The 19,353-nt window shown below is 47.4% G+C and overlaps 1 protein-coding gene and 1 long non-coding RNA gene across 4 annotated transcripts; both read right to left on the bottom strand.

Moving 5' to 3' along the window:
• Positions 1 to 1,908: 1,908 nt before the first annotated feature.
• LOC100529072 (MHC class I-1 antigen) lies at positions 1,909 to 10,590 on the bottom strand. 3 transcript variants are annotated; one of them, XM_029053592.1, is made up of 7 exons: positions 10,463 to 10,590; positions 9,150 to 9,416; positions 7,033 to 7,317; positions 5,340 to 5,621; positions 4,189 to 4,278; positions 3,554 to 3,586; positions 1,909 to 2,701 (listed from the first exon to the last, which is right to left on the bottom strand). In XM_029053592.1, exons 1-7 carry the CDS (start codon positions 10,530 to 10,532, stop codon positions 2,697 to 2,699), a joined length of 1,032 nt encoding a protein of 343 aa, XP_028909425.1. In that variant the 5' UTR covers positions 10,533 to 10,590; the 3' UTR covers positions 1,909 to 2,696. The 3 variants fall into 3 exon arrangements, with proteins under 3 accessions (XP_028909425.1, XP_028909424.1, NP_001229678.1); XM_029053591.1 differs by lacking the exon at positions 1,909 to 2,701 and having other exon boundaries at positions 3,546 to 3,586; NM_001242749.1 differs by lacking the exon at positions 1,909 to 2,701 and having other exon boundaries at positions 3,546 to 3,586; positions 5,340 to 5,606; positions 10,463 to 10,532.
• A 4,782-nt stretch (positions 10,591 to 15,372) lies between these two features.
• Positions 15,373 to 18,051, bottom strand: LOC114807650. Its single transcript, XR_003755707.2, has 3 exons — positions 17,007 to 18,051; positions 16,667 to 16,767; positions 15,373 to 16,172 (listed from the first exon to the last, which is right to left on the bottom strand). It is a non-coding gene; the product is annotated as an uncharacterized LOC114807650 (long non-coding RNA).
• Positions 18,052 to 19,353: the final 1,302 nt, after the last annotated feature.

Genomic DNA, 19,353 nt, shown 5'->3' with positions numbered 1-19,353 from the left:
GAAGGTGAAGAATGGGGTTGCCGGATTCTGGTGAGGATCAATAATAATGATAATAATTATGGTATTTGTTAAGCACTTATTATGTGTTAAGCACTGTTCTAAGCACTGGAGTAGATAGAAGGTAATCAGGTTGTCCCACGTGGGGCTCAGTCTTAATCCCCATTTTCCAGAAGAGGTAACTAAGGCCCAGAGAAGTGAAGTGACTCCCCCAAGGTCACTCCCAAGCCTGTGCTCTTGCCACTAGGCCATGCTGCTCCCAGTTTGCAGGGAGAAGGGGATGGTTTTAAGAAGGGCTGGGGCTCCCCTCTGACACCCTCTCTCAGCCCCTCCATTCCCCCCAAGACTCTCCCCTGTCCAGCTCACACCAACTCTGCCACTCTACTGTGAGTCCTTCTTTTCCATCCTTCTCTCTCTGTGACCCACAGTCACCTTTGACCTTTCTCCCCTCCCCCATTAAGGAAAAGTAGGTCACTGACAATCAAAAAATTCATCAGGACATCCAAATCTCCCTACAATCTCACTTCCTCTTTCCTTTCTTCTCTTTTCTACTTCTATCCCCTAGATCCCATATCTACCTCCTTGGTGGGGCTTGTTCTTCACTTTTCCTTCTCTGAACCACTGTCCCTGCCCTGCCCCCTTCCCCCGCCTCCTTCCCCTGCCCATAACTTTCTCCCCTCTCCAGTTGCCCTGTCACTTCCCTAATACACACACTTACAAACCCTACTAAAAAGCCCATTCCTTCAGGAGGCCTTACACTTCCCTGATCTTTGGCCCCAAGCAGTTCATAATACATGTTCCTATTTATCTGTCTTGTTTGTTTTCTTCTAGACTGTAAGCCTGGAAGGGATGGGGATTATCTCTCTTTATTTCTGAATTGTACTTTCCAAACACTTAGTACAGTGCTCTGCACACAGTCAAAGTTTAAGAAACACGACTGAATGAATGGATTCAGGTAATCACTTGGTTTAGTCTACCGCCCATGTATTTAGGATTTCATTTTTTTCCCTCCTGTATGTTTACACTTCGTGCTCAGTTGACTCTCCTATTAGTCTGGAATCCTCTCGAGGGAAAGAGACCTGACCTCTTCCCCAAATGCCAAGTTGCAAGCTTTTCCCAGAGCAGGTGCCCAGTTCAGTGCGGACGTTCTGTACGGAGCTGTGTACCCGGCAGGTGTTGAGTTCTGAGCTGGACACACAGCAGGCTCCCTGTTCAGAACTGGACACAAGACAGGTACCCAGTTCAGAACTAGACACAAGGCAGACGCCCAGTTCAGAACTGGGCCAAGACGGAATTTCAGTTCTTAAATTTAGCACTGATCAGAAAATAAAATTCACAGAGTAGCTTTCAACTAGATTCTCAATTTTCCTGAGTTCTCCACTCAGGTCTATCACTTGGGTGAGTGGATCAGTACACCTGAAAGACTATTTGTAAGCTTAGAACCCAGCTTGCACGAATTTAATGAAAATTATCTTTAGGACTATTAACATGAAAATTAGATTGGCTCTAAATTCAGATCTATCCTGTTATGATGATTGACCATGTTTTCTTCCATTATTTCTTTGATTAAATGGAAGTTGTTGGGTCATTCAATGAAGGACCAGAGATTGTGCCATTTTAAGTTAAAAGTAATCTCCAAGGAGATATGCCTACAAGCTATTCACTTTACCTAGAAGGCCATAAAGTAGTAACAAATCACAATATAGAAAATAAAACTAGAATTATAGCATTTGGTGCCTGTTTCCCTACTTAAACCTCAGTTGACTTGCAAAAAATCATTGCTGACCCATAGATAAAATGAGAAGAGCTCAGTACAGAGTGACTAATAATGCATTTCAAATCCATTGATATAATTCAGTTGCTAATATGACCACTCATTACCTAAAAAGTATGAAAGGCATATGACAACCATTCAGGAATTGAAATGATTTATAGGATATTATGGAAGCATTTTTACCTTACCAAAACTAGTGTGCAGTAATCTTAAGGAAAGAGGGATCTAGTTTCAAACTGTATTGAGTGATATTTTAAATTCATCCAATAATTCATTGAAAGAGCATTACCACTTATTAATTTACATTTGCCCTTAATCCATCAATTTGTACATGATTCCATATTTCAAAACAGACAAGTTTTCCACACTATGACAGTAAACATGAATCAGGGAGGCTACAGGGCTTCCCCAGATCTAAAAATAGGCAACTTTGCCCAAGACAATTTTTTGTTTAGTTTTGTTTTTGAGTGTTTTTTTATCAATGGAAATCACTCTGTGACTAGAAAGTGCACAACAGATATTACTCCCAAAAATTTGGGAGGAGAAATGAAAGCTAGTTTTTTAGCGATGCAGTAACCTGTCTCAAAGTCCATCAGAGGAAGCTCAACGCCAGCCTGTTGACAGATGGCATCCCAGACTTGTTTTTCTGAGCCCCCTGTGGAACAGGGGCTGAATCTGGTCTAATAATCTGGTATCTATTTGACCATTTAGCACAGTGCTTTGCATGTAGTAAGTGTTTAATAAATAACACAAGTATTAATTAACACTCACAGGTAATGTACAAACCATAGGTCAAGAGGAAATCAACTGATACACAGAGTGGAATCAGATGCAATTTGAAAGTGATAAAATACATACTCTGGGACTGGGGAGGGTAAAAGATAGCAAGATTCTCTGTTCTCTCTGTCCCACGTGGGCATCCATTTCAGGCTGGAGATGGAAAGAGTCAGTGAAGGAGGGTTCAAAAGGCCCCAACCCCCTTCTACCTCCCCAAACTCCTCTTTAAATCAGAGACTCCCCCTCCTCTTCTAGAACCTCTCCCTCCCTCACACGCACCCAGATCACTAATAACAGGAAAACCGTCCCATTAATTGCTGTCACTTAACTGCTGTGTGACTTTGGGCAAGTCATTTAACTTCTCTGTTCCTCAGTTCCCTCATCTGCAAAATGGGGATTCAATACCTGTTCTCCCTCCTACTTAGACTGTGAGCTTATGTTAGGACTCGATGATCTTGAATCTATCCCAGCACTTAGTGGAGTGTTTGACACATAGTAGGTGTTTAAAAATAACACAATCATTATTATTATCATTATTAGAGTCACTGGAGTCAAGTTTGCTATCTGGGGAGAGGGAAACCGGTCAGAGCCAGAGCCTGGGGAACCATCTCTTTGCTTGACTCCTAGTTGGAAGGTCGTGGGTTCTAATCCCAGCTCTGCCACTTGTCTGCTGTGAAAGGCACTTTACTTCTCTGTGCCTCAGTTATCTTATCTGTAAAATGGGGAGTGAGACTGTGAGACAGGGACTGTGTCAAGCCCGATTTACTTGTCTCCACCTCAGGTTTAAGTATAATGCCTAGCACATAGTAAGTGCTTAACAAATAACCCAATTATTATTAGTTCTCTCTCCACAGGGTTGTGAGGTCTGAGCTTGGAGCCTGGAAAACAGGAGTCCAGCCCCTTCAACCCTGAAAATGGGGCCCTCCCACCACCCTGTCTTGCCCCTCTTCCCTCATTTGCCCCTTCTCATCACATCCCCTCCCAGAAAATCTCTCCCTCACTCACTGTCAGTCGAGTTGTCATTCCCATCCTTTCCACCTAGAAGGAGAAACCAGTGAGCAGGAGAGGAGGGGAAAGTGGGTCTGCCTGTCCACTGATTCCCCACCGAATCATCAGCCCAGGACCCAAGTCTTCCCCTCCCCTATATCTCCCTCCCTCCCTCCCCTTCGATTTTTTCTCTCTGTTTCTAGGAGACACAGGAGTATCCGTTAGGTCATTCTCAGACTAGGCTAAGTCTGGGCTCAAAACACACCTAATTCTCCTGTCTCAGCTAGGGTGGGGAGAAAGAGAGGGGCAGCATGGCCTAGAGGCTAGAGCATGGGCCTGGAAGTCAGAAGGATCTGGGTTCTCATTCTGGCTCTGCTATGTGTCTGCTGGGTGACCCTGAAAAAGTCATTTTGCTTCTGTGTGCTTCAGTTACCTCTTCTGTAAAATGGATATTAAGAGCATGAGCCCCATGGGGGACATGGACTGTGTCTGACCAGAGTAAATTGCATGTACCCCAGCGCTTAATAGAATGCCTGGCACATAGTAAGCGCTTAACATATACCATAAAAAAGGGGGCAGGAGGGTAGGAGAGTTCAGGCTAGGTTCTGGGTTTAGAATCCCCTCCCTTTCCCTCCCCACCCCCTTCCTCCCACCTAATCTCTTCCTCCAGAGGACGACTCCTAGGATCACTGCAGTGAGGATGAGGATGATGGCCACAAATCCAGAGATGGGCGGAGATGGTTCTGAAACAGGATGTCAAGTGAGCACCCCATTGCAGGGCTGAGACCCTGGTCACCCTCACACCGTCCCACATTGAGTGCCGATGTCAGGGCCTTCTTCCCTTGGAGGGAAGACGCTCCCCCCGCTCGCTACCCAATTCAGTCACGGTACCAATCCCCGGGTTTAGCCCCCCACCGACCGCCACCTTCACAACATCGTCAAGATCCGCCCCCTTTCCTCTCCATTCAAACTGCTACCTTGCTGGTACAATCTCTCATAATATCCCGACTGGATTATTGCATCAGCTTCCTTTCTGATCTCCCACTCTCCTCTCCCTCCCCACTTCAGTCTATATTTCATTCTGCTGCCTGGATGATCTTTCTACAGAAACTCTCTGGGCATGTCACTCCCCTCCTCTAAAAATCTCCAGTGGTTGCCTATCAACCTTCGCATGAAGCAAAAACTCCTCACTATTGGCTTCAAAGCTCTCCATCACCTCGCCCCCTCCTACCTCACCACCTCTCTTCTCTCTTTCTACAGCCCAGACCACACACTCCAGTCCTCTGTCGCTAACCTCCTCACTGGGCCTCGTTCTCACCTGTCCCACCGTTGACCTCTGGCCCACGTCTTACCACTGACCTGGAATGCTCTCCCTCCTCACATCTGCCAAACTAACTCTCTTCCCCTCTTCAAAGCCCTACTGAGAGCTCACCTCCTCCAGGAGGCCTTACCAGACTGAGCCCTCCCTTTTCCTCTGACCCTCCTCTCCTCCCCATTGACCCTCCTCCCTCTGCTCTACCCCCTTCCCTTCCCCACAGCACTTGTGTATATTTATACATCTTATTTATTATTCTATTTTATTAATGATGTGTCTATATCTATTTATCTATTTTTTGATGGTACTGATGCCTGTCTACTAGTTTTATTTAGCTGTCTGTCTCCCCCATTTAGACTATGAGCTCGTTATTGGGCACGGATTGTCTCTATCTGTTGCCCAATTGTACATTCCAAGTGCTTAGTACAGTGGCTGCACACAGAAAGCGCTCCATAAATACGACTGACTGAATGAATGACGACCCCTTACCCCAGCGCACGATGAGGGGCTCGGCCAGGCCATCGTGTTGTACAATGCAGGTGTATCTCCTCTCCTGACCGCGGGGCACCCCCACTGCCGCCGTCCATGTCTGGAAGGTTCCGTCCCCGCCGGGCCGCGTCTCCACTTGCTCCGTGTCCCGGGTCAGGTCCTCCCCATCCCGCTGCCATCTCATCCTGATCCTTGACGGATAGAAGCCGAGGGCCCGGCACCGCAGGGTGACGTCGTCCCCGTCAGGGCTGGGGTGATGGGTCAGCCCTACAGAGGGGGGTGCTGTGGGGGAGACTGGGGTCAGGCCAGGGACTCTGCTCCTGGAGAGACCCCCTCATTGCAGGGGTCACAGAGAGGTGAGAGTAGAGCTGGCCCTACTCCCATTCATTCAATCATATTTATTGAGCACTTACTGAGTGCACAGCAATGTTCTAAGCGCTTCCCCAGGCCCCCACTCCATGGGGGCATAATGTGTGTCTCCCCCTCTAGACCGTGAACTCACTGTGGACAGGAAAAGTGTACTGTGTTCTCCCAAGGGTTTAGTACAGTGCTCTGTACACAGTAAGCACTCAATAAATACGACTGAGCATGGTTCAGTGGATAGAGCACAGACCCGGGAGTCAGAAGGACCTGGGGTCTAATCTTGGTTCTGCCGTGTCTGCTGTGTGACCTTGGGCAAGTCACTTAACTTCTCTATGCCTCAGTTACCTCATCTGTAAAATAGGGGTTAAGACTGTGAGCCTCAGTGGGACAAGCTGATTACCCCAGCTCTTAGAACAGTGCTTGACACAGAGTAAGTGCTTAAAAAATACCATAATTAATTAATTAATCAATCCCAGCTCTGCCACGTCTGCTGTGTGACCTTGGGGCTCACTAACTTAACTTCACTTAACTTCTCTGGGGCTCATTTACCTCATTTGTTAAATGGGGAACACTATACGAACCAAATGTGGGACAGGGACTGTGTCCAACCTGATTAACTTGTATCTACCCTAATGTTTAGAAGAGTGCTTGGCACATAGTAAGTGCTTAACAAGTACCATACTTATTATTATCTCCAAAGGAGCCGGCAGAGAAGGGACCAAATGGCCTAGGGGCCTTTTTCATTCATTCAATCGTATTTAATGAGAGCTTACTGTGTGCAGAGCACTGTACTGAGCACTTGGGAGAGTACAATATAGGGAGGGGAAAGAATCTTCTCCCAGCCCGGGGAGGTCATGGCCTCCTTTTGAGTTTCGGAGGCCCCGGGCAGGAAGGGGAAGAAGAGGCTCCAGTTCTTAGTTCCTTCTCTGAGGGACCCTTACAACCCGAGAATTGGTGTGGTCAGTAATTCTCAAACTGGAGACCAGGGTTGAGGGGCAGGAGGAGAGCCAGACTGGAGAGAGGGGAGAGGGAAGTCTCGTCCCATGGAGGGTGGTTGAGGAGTGGAGCTTTCTCCATCCCCAAGCTCACTGTGGGCAGGGAATGTGTCTGTTTATTGTTGGATTGTACATTTCCAAGAGCTTTGTATGATGCTCTGCACATAGTAAACATCCAATAAATACGACTGAATGCATGAATCCCCAGCTCCTTCCCTCCATCCTGACCTGCATGGGTCGGAGGGTGGGATGGGCTCTGTATTGGGGCTGGTGGCAACTGGACATTGCTCCACCGGGGCTGACCACAGAGGCCTGGGGAAGGGCCCTGGCCTTACTTTTCCGATTGAGACTGTCCCCTCCGAGGCGCAGGTATATTTTCATCCATTTGGGACAATCGCACTCCAGATGGTTTCTCAGTCGACTGATGAATTTCTCATTCTCCTCCCACATGTTCTTGGTGATCTGGGCCACGGTATCGGCGGCCACCCAGGTCATATTCTTATGGTTTCTTTCCAGGGCGATGTAATCTTGTCCATCGTAGCCGACCTGGTAGTAACCGTTCCTGACTGTGCCGTTGTCCTCCACCTCGCAGCCAAACATGGTCTGAATGGAATGAGACCCTGATAGCCCCAGCCCCAAAAGTCAGATGGGCAGGTGGAGGGGCCACCCTTTAGCTCCACAAAGAGCCCCATGAAGTCCCTAGTTCACCCCGACCATCTATCACATAGCCCTTGGTGTTCAATCATCAGTATCTACTAAGTGCTTATCATGTGCAGAGCACTATTCTAAGCAGTTGGAAGAGTTTATTATTCATTCATTCAATCGTATTTATTGAGCGCTTACTGTGTGCAGAGCACTATACTAGGTGCTTGGAATGTACAATTCGGCAACAGAGACCATCCCTACCCAACGGGCTCACGGTCTAGAAGGGGGGAGACAGACAACAAAAGAAAATAAGTGGACAGGCAACGATAGCATAAATCTAAATGTATAGAATTATAGATATATATACATCATTAATAAAATAAATAGAATAATAAATATGTACAAATATATACAAGTGCTGTGGCGGGGGGTAGAGCAGAGGGAGAGAGTAGGGACGATAGGGAGGGGAGGAGGAGCAGAGGAAAAGGGAGGTTCAGTCTGGTTAGGCCTCCTGGAGGAGGTGAGCTTGCAGTCAGTTGATAGACACGATTGAAGCAGCATGGCCTAATGGAAAGAGCACAGGTCTGGGAGTCAGAGGACCTGGGTTCTAATCCAGGACCCACCACATGTCTGCTGTGTGACCTTGAGCAAGTCACTTAGCTTCTCTTTGCCTCAGGTTCCTCAGATGAGGAAACTAAACTTCAATCCTACTCTCTCCTTCTTAGACGGTGAGCCCCATGTGGGACAGGGACTGAGTCCAACCTGATTAACTTGTATCTACCCCAGCGCTTAGAAGAGTGTTTGACACACAGTAAGTGCTTAACAAATACCATTAAAAAAAGAAAGACGAGCCTACAGTGCAGAAGGAAAGACAGATATTCATATAATTTATAGATATGTATATAAGTGCTGTGAGTCAGAGGGCGGGGTGAATAAAGGGTGCTAATCAAGTGAAAGAACGATGCAGAACAGAGTGGGAAAAAGGGAAATGAGAGTTTATTCAGGGAAGAATTCCTGGAGGAGGTGTGATTTTAATAAGTTTTTGAGGGTGGAGAAGAGTGATCGTCTGTTGGATATGAAGAGTGAGGGTGTTTCAGGTCTGAGCGGTGGAGAGATAGACGTATATCTTACTCCCCAACTCCCAGCCCCACAGCACTTATGTACATATTTGTAATTTATTTATATTAATGTCTGTCTCTCCTGCTCTAGACAGTAAGCTCGTTGTGGGCAGGGAATGTGTCTGTTTATTGTTGCATTGTACTCTCCCAAGCTCTGTGTGAACCTGGGCAAGTCGCTTCACTTCTCAGTGCCTCTGCATACAGTAAGCGTTCAATAAGTATGACTGAATGAAAGTATATAGAGGTAGTCTAGGGGGTCCTGGGGGCATGGATAAAAGGGGGCAATGGGAGCCCCACTAGATTGAATAATTGGAGGTGACACCAAATCCCCCCCCCCATCTCTCTCTTTTTCTCTCCCTCCTCTCTCTCTCTCCTCTCCACTCCTAGGAAGCAGCATGGTTTGGTGGGAAGAGCACGGGCTTGGGAGTCAGAGGTCCTGGGTTCTAATCCCGTTCTTCACCACTTGTCAGCTGTGTGACTTTGGGCAAGTCACTTAACTTTTCTGTGCCTCAGTTACCTCATCTGGAAAATGGGGATTGAGACTGTGAGCCTCACCTGGAACAACCTGATGAGGTTGTGTCTACCCCAGTGCTTAGAACAGTGCTTGGCACATAGTAAGCACTTAAATACCATTATTATTATTTCTCTCTCTCTCTCTCTCTCCTCCTCTTCCTCCTCTCCACACTCACCACCTTCGGTCTGGTTGTAGTAGCGGGGCAGATCCCTCAGGGAGTCTTGAGAATCCCTGGCGAGTCCTGTGGCGATTCTCTTCAGGTCCTTCAGATGATCGCCCACGTCTGTCTCCAAGATCCACCAGGCCGAGGGGATGGACATGCCCCCGTCACTGTCGAAGTGGCCGAGCTGTTGATCGTCCACGTAGGCGACAGCCGTGAATGCGGGTAGTCCGGGGCCCGGCCGGGAAACACCCGTGAAGAAATAGCGGAGAAAGTGCGACCCTGAGACATGGACACGGAGGAATCAGAGACGTGGGGGAGAGCGAGCGTGGAACCATTCACAGGGTGCCAGCTACGTCCAGCCCCAAAAGGCCGAGCTCCCACTCTTTTCCCCTCCAACTCTCGTGTGGCGAAGTGGCTAGAGCACAGGGCCTGAGAGTCAGAAGGTCATGGGTTTAAACCCAGCTCAGCCACTTGTCTGCTGTGTGACCCTGGGCAAGTCGCTTCACTTCTCGGTGCCTCAGTTACCTCACCTGTAAAATGGGGATTGAGTGTGTGAGCCCCAGGTGGGGCAGGGATTGTGTCCAACTGGATCTGCTTGTATCCACTGCAGCGCTTAGAACAGTGCTTGGCACATAGTTAAGCGTTTAGCAAATACCACAATTATATAGAGAAGCGGCATGGCATAGTGGATAAAGCACGGGGCCTGGGAGTCAGAAGGTCATGGGTTTAATCCTGGTTCTGCCACTTGACCGCTGTATGACCCCGGGCAAGTCGCTTCACTTCTCAGTGCCTCAGTTACCTCACCTGTAAAATGGGGAGTAAAGGTGTGAGCCCCACAAGGGACAGGGACTGTTTCCAACCCAATCTGCTTGTATCCACCCCGACGATCAGTACAGTGTCTGGGCACGTAGTTAAACGCTTAACAAATACCATAATGATAATAATCCAATTTGCTTGTATCCACCCCAGCGCTGAGTTCATCATTTAGAATAGTGCTCAGTGCTTACAACAGTGTTTGGCACATAGTAAGTGCTTAACAAATACCATCATCATTATTATTACAGCGCCTGGAACAAAAAGTAAGCGCTTAGCAAATACCCCAATTATTATTGACAGACAATTCCCCCTCTCTCCTCTCCTACCACTGGCACTCCCGACCATTCCCCCCCACCTCACCTCTCCTCTCTCTTATCCCTCCCCACCCGCCAGGAACGGCCTGCATCCGAATAGCAAAACTCTTAAGCTGGAAGCCCCCTCCATGGGTCCCTCCAGCCAGACCCCTTTCGGACCCTCCCCAAAACTGACCAGTCCTGGGATCCAGTTACCTGCCGCCCTGGACCCCGGCAGTTGAGGGACCTCCAGAAACAGGAGCAGGGAGAAGGCCAGAGTCCCCATGGTCGACAGTCACCGAGAGAATCAAATCCGATGGTCCTTGTTCCGCCCAACTGGAACAAAGACTTGGGTGGCGGTGACAGAAACTGAAATCCAACTTGGTAGGCGTCTCTCTCCTTAGCACCTCCCTCCACCCCCCGAGTCACGATTCTCCCATGTCCCCTTAACTCTTTGAGGATTGTGTGTGGAAACCAGGAGGGACCGTCACCCCCTCTGCTGGGAATTATGGGGGTAGCCTACTTTGTAAAAAAATGGCATTTACTATGTGTCCAACACCATTTTAATAATAATGATGGGATTTGTTAAGCCCTTACTATATGCCAAGCACTACTCTAAGCACTGGGGTAGATACAAGGTTATCAGGTTGTCCCATGTGGGGCTCATAGTTTCATTCCCCATTTTACAGATGAGGTCACTGAGGCATCGAGAAGTTAAGTGACTTGTCCAAGGTCACACAGCAGACGAGTGGGGATTAGAACCCAGGACCTTTGGACTCGCAGCCCGGGCTCTTTCCACTAAGCCACGCTGTTTCTAGTAAGAGTAGAGTCAGAAATAAGGCCTTTGCCCATTAGGTCCTTATTTCCCCTTCTCCCACTCCTTTCTGCGTCCTCCTGGCACTTGGTTTTAGCCTTTATTCACCCCTCCCTCAGCCCCACAGCTTGGATCTGAGAATTGGAAATCTGTAGAATATAACTAACTTTTCCTCAGCATCCCCTCCCCTCGGCGTCGCCCGACCCGCTCCCTTGGCTCTACCCCACTCCCCGCCCCACAACCTTTGTGTATAGATGTATACATTTATAATTCTACTTATATTGATGCCTGTTTACTTGTTTTGATGTCTCTCTCTCTCCCCTTCTAGATTGTAAACCCGGTGTGAGCAGGGATTGTCTGTCTTTATTGCCCAATTGTACTTTCCAAGTGCTTAGTACAGTGTCCTCCCTTCCTTCTGCTACTCCTTCCCTCTGCTCTACCCGCTTCCCCTCCCCACAGCACTTGTATATATTTGTACATATTTATTGCTCTACTTATTTTATTAATGATGTGCATTTACCTATAGTTGTATTTCTCTATTTTGATAGTAGTGATGCCTGTCTACTTGTACCTACTTATTTTGTTTTGTCTGTCTCCCCCTTCTAGACTGTGAGCCCCTTGTTGGGTAGGGACTATCTGTAGCCAAACTGTAATGTCCAAGTGCTTAGTGCAGTGCTCTGCACACACTAAACACTCAGTAAATATGATTGAATGAATGAATGCTCTACACACAATAAGTCCTCTCTAAATATGATTGAATGAATTCTTAGCGCTGGGAAAGATACACAGTAGTTTGGTTAAACACAGTCCCTAACCTGCATGGGACTCACAGCCTAAGAAGGAGAAGTGAAGCACAGAGAAGTTAAATGACTTGACCTAGGACACACAGCAAACATTTGGCAGAACAGAGATTAGAACACATGTCCTCTGATTCCCAGGCCCATTGTCTTTCTCCTAAAGCATGCTGCTTCCCATGTCACTGTAGCTTTGTTAGTGAATCTTGCTCATTTATCTCTGCCTTGCAGATCTTGGTCAGATCTCTATTTCTGTCTGATCTCACTCTAGGTCTACTCACTGCCTCTCTGCCTGGTGTCTATGTCTGGTCTCTGTTCCTATGCTTCAACTCTAACCCCTCTGTCTTTGCCTGGTCTCTGCATCTTTAGGTCTCTTTAGAGTCCTCTGGTCTTGGTTATTCTACCCGTCCTCAAGGTTTCTACATCTCTGCCTTGTCTCTGGCTCTCTTTTCTGCCGGTCTTTGAATGACCACACAGCTGTACTGGTAAACTCAGTAAGAGGGTTAGCTGGGCAGGTTGGGGGTGCACCTTAACTATCTTTAGTGTTCAAGACAACCGTTCCTGTCATGACATAACCACAAACCATGGTATAGTGGATCGAGCCCAAGCCTGGGAGTCAGGTCATCATGTTTACTAATCTCGGCTCTACCCCTTGTCTGCTGTATAACCTTGGGCAAGTCACTTCACTTCTCTGTGCCTCCATTACCCCATGAGTAAAGTGGCAATTAAGACTGTGAGCCCCATGTGGGACAGGGACTGTTTCCACCCCAATTTGCTTGTACCCACTCCAGCCCTTAGTACAGTGCCTGGCACACAGTAAGCCCTTAAATACCACAGTTATTATTAAACCAATCTCATCACCTGGATTAGACTCGCAGAATGTACTTCTAGTCATATGTTGTGTGTGTGCGTGTGTTGGGGGGGGCAGGAGGGACACTGCCTCTTTACCAATTCCTCTCCCAGGTCTTCTGTCTCAGCCTACACGTTAACACCTTCCATGCCAACATTGATAGAAGCAGCATAGTCTATTGGAAAGAGCATGGATTAGAAGTTACAGTCCCCATATGGGAAGGCAGCCTTGGCCTCTTGGCTGCTGTGGTGACCTTTGGTACGTCACCTCACTTTCCTCAACTTTAAAATGGAAATTCAATCCCTGGCTTCCCTCCTACTCTGCCTGTGAGTCCCATGTGGGATGGGGACTCTGTCCAATCTGATTATCCTGTATTTACTCTAGTGATTAGTAGAGTGCTTGGAACTCTGCTCTTAAATACTACAATTATATGTGGCCTCTATTCTATAAAGGGGTAAGAGATTCCACGGAGAATGTGCCTAGAGAGATCTAGCGAGAAGAAACACTGGGTTCTCTTCTCTTGAGTTGTCCCTATGCAACTAGATAGCTCCTTCTGTAGCCCATGTTGCCCAAGATACCTCAAGGCCAGGGGACAACCAGGTAGTAAGAACATGAATAAGGATGTTGACTCAGGGCCCCCTTGGGTGGGTAAAGGAAAACCAAAGCAAGGGTAGGTTGAATAGGACATGGGAGAGAGTAGATTCATTTTAGAAGTACGCTGTGGAGAATGGGATGACATGCTGGTAGTCAGGAGACAGCAGTTCCAAGGGGTCTATTCTCAGTAAGGAGAAACAGATTATCTCCATGGGGTCTGATGTCCACAAGAAGGACAGAGACCATACTGTTCTAAACACTGGGGTAGATACAAGGTAATCTAGTTGGACATGGTCCCTATCCCACATGGGACTCACAGTCTTAATCCCCAACTTTACAGATGTGGAAATAGGCACAGAGAAGTGAAGGGACTTATCCAAAGTCATCCAGCAGACAAGTGGTGGAGAAGAAATTAGAACACAGGTCCTTTTCTGACTCCCAGGCCTACGCTCTATCCACTATGCCATGTTCTGTTGTCTACAGGGAGACAGAGGAGGCCCAAGAGAAAACGTTTCCCTGGCCTCTGCTGTCCATAGGGGAGGAGGATATGCTATCTCCTTGGGGGTCTGTGGTCCATAAGGGAGCAATAGAAACCATCTCCGTGGTGGGAAAGGGGTCAACAAAAGACCAGAGAGGATCTCCAGAGGCTCTGTTGTCTCCAAGGGGGCAAGCAGGGACCAACTCCATGATGGGTCAGTTACCTCAAATATAAGATGGAAATTACAATTTAAACCCTCATTTGCAACATGAACTGTGTCCAACCTGCTTTTATTATAACTTCACACACAGTAAGAGCTTAAATTCCATTATAAAAATAAACACTTTCTGTCCTCTACACTTGACCTTCCTCTTCCCTTTCAGGAAAGTCTCAGGAAAAAAAAAAAAAAAAAGAGTTGTCCCAATCCACACAGAGTTCAGCCCTGCCCCAGGCAGCTCCTACCTGCAGATAACTCTGCTGCTCTTTGGGTCAGTCCTAAAACTGCCTCGATGAGTAGTTGGGCTAGTGTCGAGATTGGGGCTGAGCAACCACAGCAGAGTGGACAGAAAATATAAGAAAATAGACAGTGATGGAAGGGCACCCATGCTGGTGCTTAATGGGTACCCTATCACTGACCCCCGGCACCCTCCCCCCCACCAAAGAGAGAAAAAGAAAACCACCACAAAACCACTCATCAGGTTGCTGAGAGCCTTCTTCCCCTGGAATGGAAGAATAGGTATTGAATGCACATTTTACAGGGGAGGCAACAGGTACATATATGTGACTTTCCTAAGGTCAAACAGCAGTCAAGTGGCAGAGTGGGGATTGGAATTCAGGTTCTAACCCCCAGTCCCAGGCTCTTTCCACTAGGCCCCACTGTTTCTTGCTGGTGGTGTCCCTTCTAACATAGTTTGTGTCTATATTTATATATGTGTCACACCATGTATTCAGTCCCTCCTTCCCAGTTGCATACTGGTGTATTACTCACTATTTGCATCCCTTCTCCCTTCCACTAGGTCGACTGCATTGCTGATGTAAAAATTTCTCCCTCAGCAGTGGTCTTTCCCCAACTACATTTCCTCACTCAACCCTCAGAGGTCACTGAACCTGGAAGAAAATGATGGCTTCCTCTCCAAACTGCACCCAGGACAGAAGGACAGGAGGGTTGGGGCCTAGGCAGCTGATGTTTCTGTTGCAGATACCAGGATGGTCACTTGTTTACACAGGTGAATTTTTTTCCTGGAGTGGGGACAACTCCCTACTCCCACAACCCTTTCACAAATCATTCCTACCTACTGCCATGTGCTCCAGCATGGTAAAGCATCTCTGAGGAAGTTCCACCAGGACTCAGGGGCCAGGAAGATTGAGGGCTAAGGAGGATCAGGGCAGCACCTGGAGAATGGACTGAGGGGCTCAGGCTGACACTGATTAGGATAAAACACTGCCCTTTCCACCATTCCTGCCCCACTCTCATTAGAGGCACAGATTCACTACTATTGGAGCAGAGGAAAAGTTTTATTTTAACATTGACGGTACAGATCAGCATGCACATTCATTCAATAGTATTTATTGAGCACTTAATATGTGCAGAGCACTTGGAATGTACAATGCATATTTCTTCAGCAGGGCAGAGATACAGATTTCAGGGGGGAAAATGGGGATCACAATTTGGGAGGGGAAGAAAGGGGCTGACAATGCTGTTGTCTTTGAGAAATATATGCCATAGCCTTATGCTTCATCTGGGGCTAGCCACCAGATTCTCTTGAAATCATTTGGTTCCTCCAGGAAGGATTTTGTTCACACAGTGATAGCTCACTCTCCCCTTCCTTATACTCGATTCCCCTTCCCTGGGACACCCAACTCTGTCAAGCCGGGAGGGTTGGTACTCCAGGGGCCATGAATGGGTAGGGAGCTTCAGAGACCAGGCCGAGGGGAGGTTCGGCCCGTCTAGAATTAAAAGGGCCCCAGGCCTTGCCTGCTCCCTCGGCCAAGGCAGAAGCAGATCCTACTCACAGTCCTGGTCCCTGTTTCCAAACCCCATCTCCCCGCTGAAAGAGCGGCAGCCCCTGCCTCACGCTCCTCCCCCTTGCTCTTCACCCCCTCAGCTAGTGACAGACACAAACAATACACCAACACCCTGCACCAATCACTTTCTGGAGGAACTAGTCAAGACGCAAGTAGTCCAAATTTGAAAATATTTGAAGCCAGAGGCAACAGCATTGTTGGGGTAGTGGTGGGCATGGGAAATGTTCCATACTGGGCAGCAGCATGGAGTTTGTTAGGGGCAGGGTCCACAGTGGGTGAGGCGCAGTCCTAATGGTCTTGGAGAACTGCCGATGAGTGGTCCGTGTCTTCTCCCTGATGTGTGGCTCTCTGCAGCCTCCCATTAAGCTTGCCTGAGAACAGAAGAGCCATTGGCTGAGGGTGTGTCCCAGATGGCCAGTAACTACTAGGAGGTCTAGTTTAGAGTTCTGGAGTGACTATCACAGCCATCACATCCTGGCCAAGACTTTGACAGCTAGCTCAGGCATCCTCAAGGATTACGACTCCACTGAATAGCAAGGTAGTAACATAAAAAGCAGTTTTGCCTAGAGGAAAAGAGCCCAAGCATCTCAGAACCTGGGTTCTAATCCCAGCCCAGGCAATGGTGTGCTGTGACCTAGGACAAATTAAGCTGCAGTGCCGCCGATTCCTCATCTGTAATATGGGGATTAAATCTTTCTCCCTACAGTTTAGATTGGGAGCCCCATGTGAGACAGACTACAGTCAACCTGATTATCACTGCACCCTGGTACTTAATATCATAATTATTGATAATATTATTAAACATGGAAGGGTGCAGAGAGGATTATAACCAACTGAAGACACCCCCAAGGACTTCAATACTCACTGTCATGGCCAAATTTCTCCTCTGGGCATGGAAGGAGAGTAGCATCCATTCTGGGAAGGTCCACTGGGCTGCTGACTGCTGATCTGGGGATCCTTTCCTTGCTGCAAGAGAGACAGCTAGGTTAGTGGTCCTTGACCCAACTGCTGTCCCCCTCCCCGCAACCCCCTTAACTCCCAGCTCTGGGTCTTGATACTAAACACTGCCTGGGGGAGGGGGCCTTCCTGACCTCCAGCAGCCCTTCTGGGGGGTGGGCCATGTTCGCTTAGCTTTTTGTCCCCATCATCCTTGCTTCTGCTCCGTGATCCCAGACACCCCTACTTCTCCCTCCTGTAATCATCACCGTGTCCATTTGGCTATCTTCTGTATGTGAAGCACTGTACTGGATGCCAGAGCCGCAACAGCAGAAAGCAGGCACGACCACAGTCTTGCATGAAGTTGAAGTCTATTGTGGAAGGTGAGAGAGAGAAATAGACCAGTTATTTACAAGAAGTGGAGACAGGAAGAAGAATAGGTAGAACAGAAAGTTGTACAAATTTGAAGGTCTACACAGGAGAGCAAGAGAGAGACAAGGGAAAACTGAATGTTTACAAGGTAGGTAAGAAGAGAAAGAAGTCCAGTTTGGCCACCCAAACTCCCTCCGACCTTTCTCACCTTAAAGCAGGATTCTCCACACACTGTGGTGTCCCTGGGAGGCCTCCATGAAGGCAGGGAAGAGGTGTGACTTCTTGTCTCCACAACTAGTTGTGCCCCCACATATTCCTTACCTGGCAATGGGCACAGACTTCCCTATTTTGGCCAACCTTGGACCCAACCTGGCTGTAAAGTGGAGGAAGTGAGGAATAGGGCTTGAGGAGCATGACCCCTCACATACCCTGGGTTTGATCAAGAGGGTAGAGATTCAGGAAAAATTATGATGGGTTAAGTTATCAACCTTACTGCACAACCTCAATAAGGCACTATTAAGCATTTTGTCAATGTACAATATAGAGCATCTGCCTTTCAGTGGCTTACAATTTTATAGGGGGGAAAAAAGCACTCTGCATACATTAAGATTTAAAAACCCCAAAACAACTATGAGATTAAAGGAATAGTCACTGTACATGTCAAAAAAAAAGCACAACTATGAGATAAAGAAATAGTTACACTAATGCCTAGCATGGATGCATGATTTCAGTTTTCACTGCCCCAAGTAATTGGCAACCAATGAGCAAAAATACTTCCTGCCCTCATAGGACTTCCATTCTACTGGCCCCTGTGGGGCACACACAGTACTTGATAACTCAGCCCATTCTCCAAAAGGCACTGCATTTCTTGCCGGGTAAATTCACCATTAGACATGATTTCGTAGCCCTGGCCCTGGGAGGCTCACAGTCTCTGCCCAACATTAGGCAAAGGATGTGCCCTTGGGAGGGCTCACATCAAATACCGAAGGAGAAGATTTCACAATACACAGTGACGCACGCGTTAAACAAGTTGACTTTTAGTTGGAGTCACAGCAGAACAGAGCTACAGTCGGTGGTATTTACCTGGTACTGAGAACATTCTCATAAGTGCAATAGAGATCAGCGATATGGTTCCTACCCACGAACATACAGTATAATACCAAAGGCTGGGAAATAGTTTACAAGTTGATGGAGTCTGGCAAAGATAGAGACGCAACAGGTAAATCGGAGTACAGAATCTGACATTCACGAGCTATTTTGTACCAGAAAATTTAGTCAGTGAGTCAGTCATATTGGAATGCTTATTTTCTGTAGAGCACTGTATTAAGTGCTTGAGAGAGTACAACACAACTAAACACATTCCCTGCTAACAATGAGCTTTCAGTCTCGAGAGGGAAAACATTTGTATGGTAATGGTTTGACTATACAAAGCCCTTTTACATTCATGCCAGTTGTGCTCACAAATCCCTGTGAGAGAAAGGTCGATATTGCACTAGTTTCACACGTTGTTAAAGTCATGCCCAGCAGTTTTAAATTATTTGCATAAGGAAATACAGCAGATGAAGATTTAGAACCTGCGTTCTGATTCGAAGGAATATGGTTGTCACGTCACATGAGATTAGTAGCAGCAGCACTGGGTAATATCTAACAAAAGCATCAGACATGTACCTGCCCCCCAGGAGATTACATTCTAGGATGAACAGAAATATTTACCCATCAACAGAACAATTCAATTTGAATTTGAGCCTTCAAGGTACATATTAACACAAATTCTAGAAGGAATTTTTTTTGATATAACTACAGTTGGAAGGGTTTTTTCAAGGGAGAAATGGATTCCACATTGGAGGCAGCCATGAGAGGAGGATCAAAGTACAAAGAAGCAGTTAGCTAGGTTCACAAAGAGCAAGGAGTGTGACTTGGAGAAGCAGTGAACTGATCAAGTGGTGAGCCTAGAGATCAGTAGCTGTTAGATGGCAAGTAATAATTAAAAAAATAAGTAAATGAGTGCTTCCATTGGGTTAACTACTGCTGCTGCACTGGGGTAGAACCCCCCACCCCCCTTGATCAAAAAGAAGCTTGCAAAAGGCTCCCTTTTAGCCTTAAACCTGCAAAACTGCAGTGTCCTCAGTGATGGGTAGAGCACTGCAGCAGCTATCTCTTTCCCTACTACCCAGGATAACTGGGTTCTGAGGACTGAAGATGATCCTTGGCCTTGTTAAGATTGCAATCTGAAGAGAGAGGCCA

The sequence above is a fragment of the Ornithorhynchus anatinus genome, chromosome X3 (genome assembly GCF_004115215.2).
Source record: "Ornithorhynchus anatinus isolate Pmale09 chromosome X3, mOrnAna1.pri.v4, whole genome shotgun sequence".
NCBI lineage: Eukaryota > Metazoa > Chordata > Mammalia > Monotremata > Ornithorhynchidae > Ornithorhynchus > Ornithorhynchus anatinus.
This window is presented reverse-complemented; position numbering and strand designations above follow the sequence as displayed.

Bases quoted from the DNA above. Each gene is read 5' to 3' on its own strand.
- LOC100529072 (XM_029053591.1), bottom strand. From the start codon at position 10,532: ATGGGGACTCTGGCCTTCTCCCTGCTCCTGTTTCTGGAGGTCCCTCAA. The intron at 5,622-7,032 runs GTAAGGCCAGGG...TCTCCCCCACAG, and splicing joins GGACAGTCTCAATCGGAAAA to CACCCCCCTCTGTAGGGCTG. The intron at 3,587-4,188 runs GTGGGAGGAAGG...TTCTCCTTCTAG, and splicing joins CCTCTGGAGGAAGAGATTAG to GTGGAAAGGATGGGAATGAC.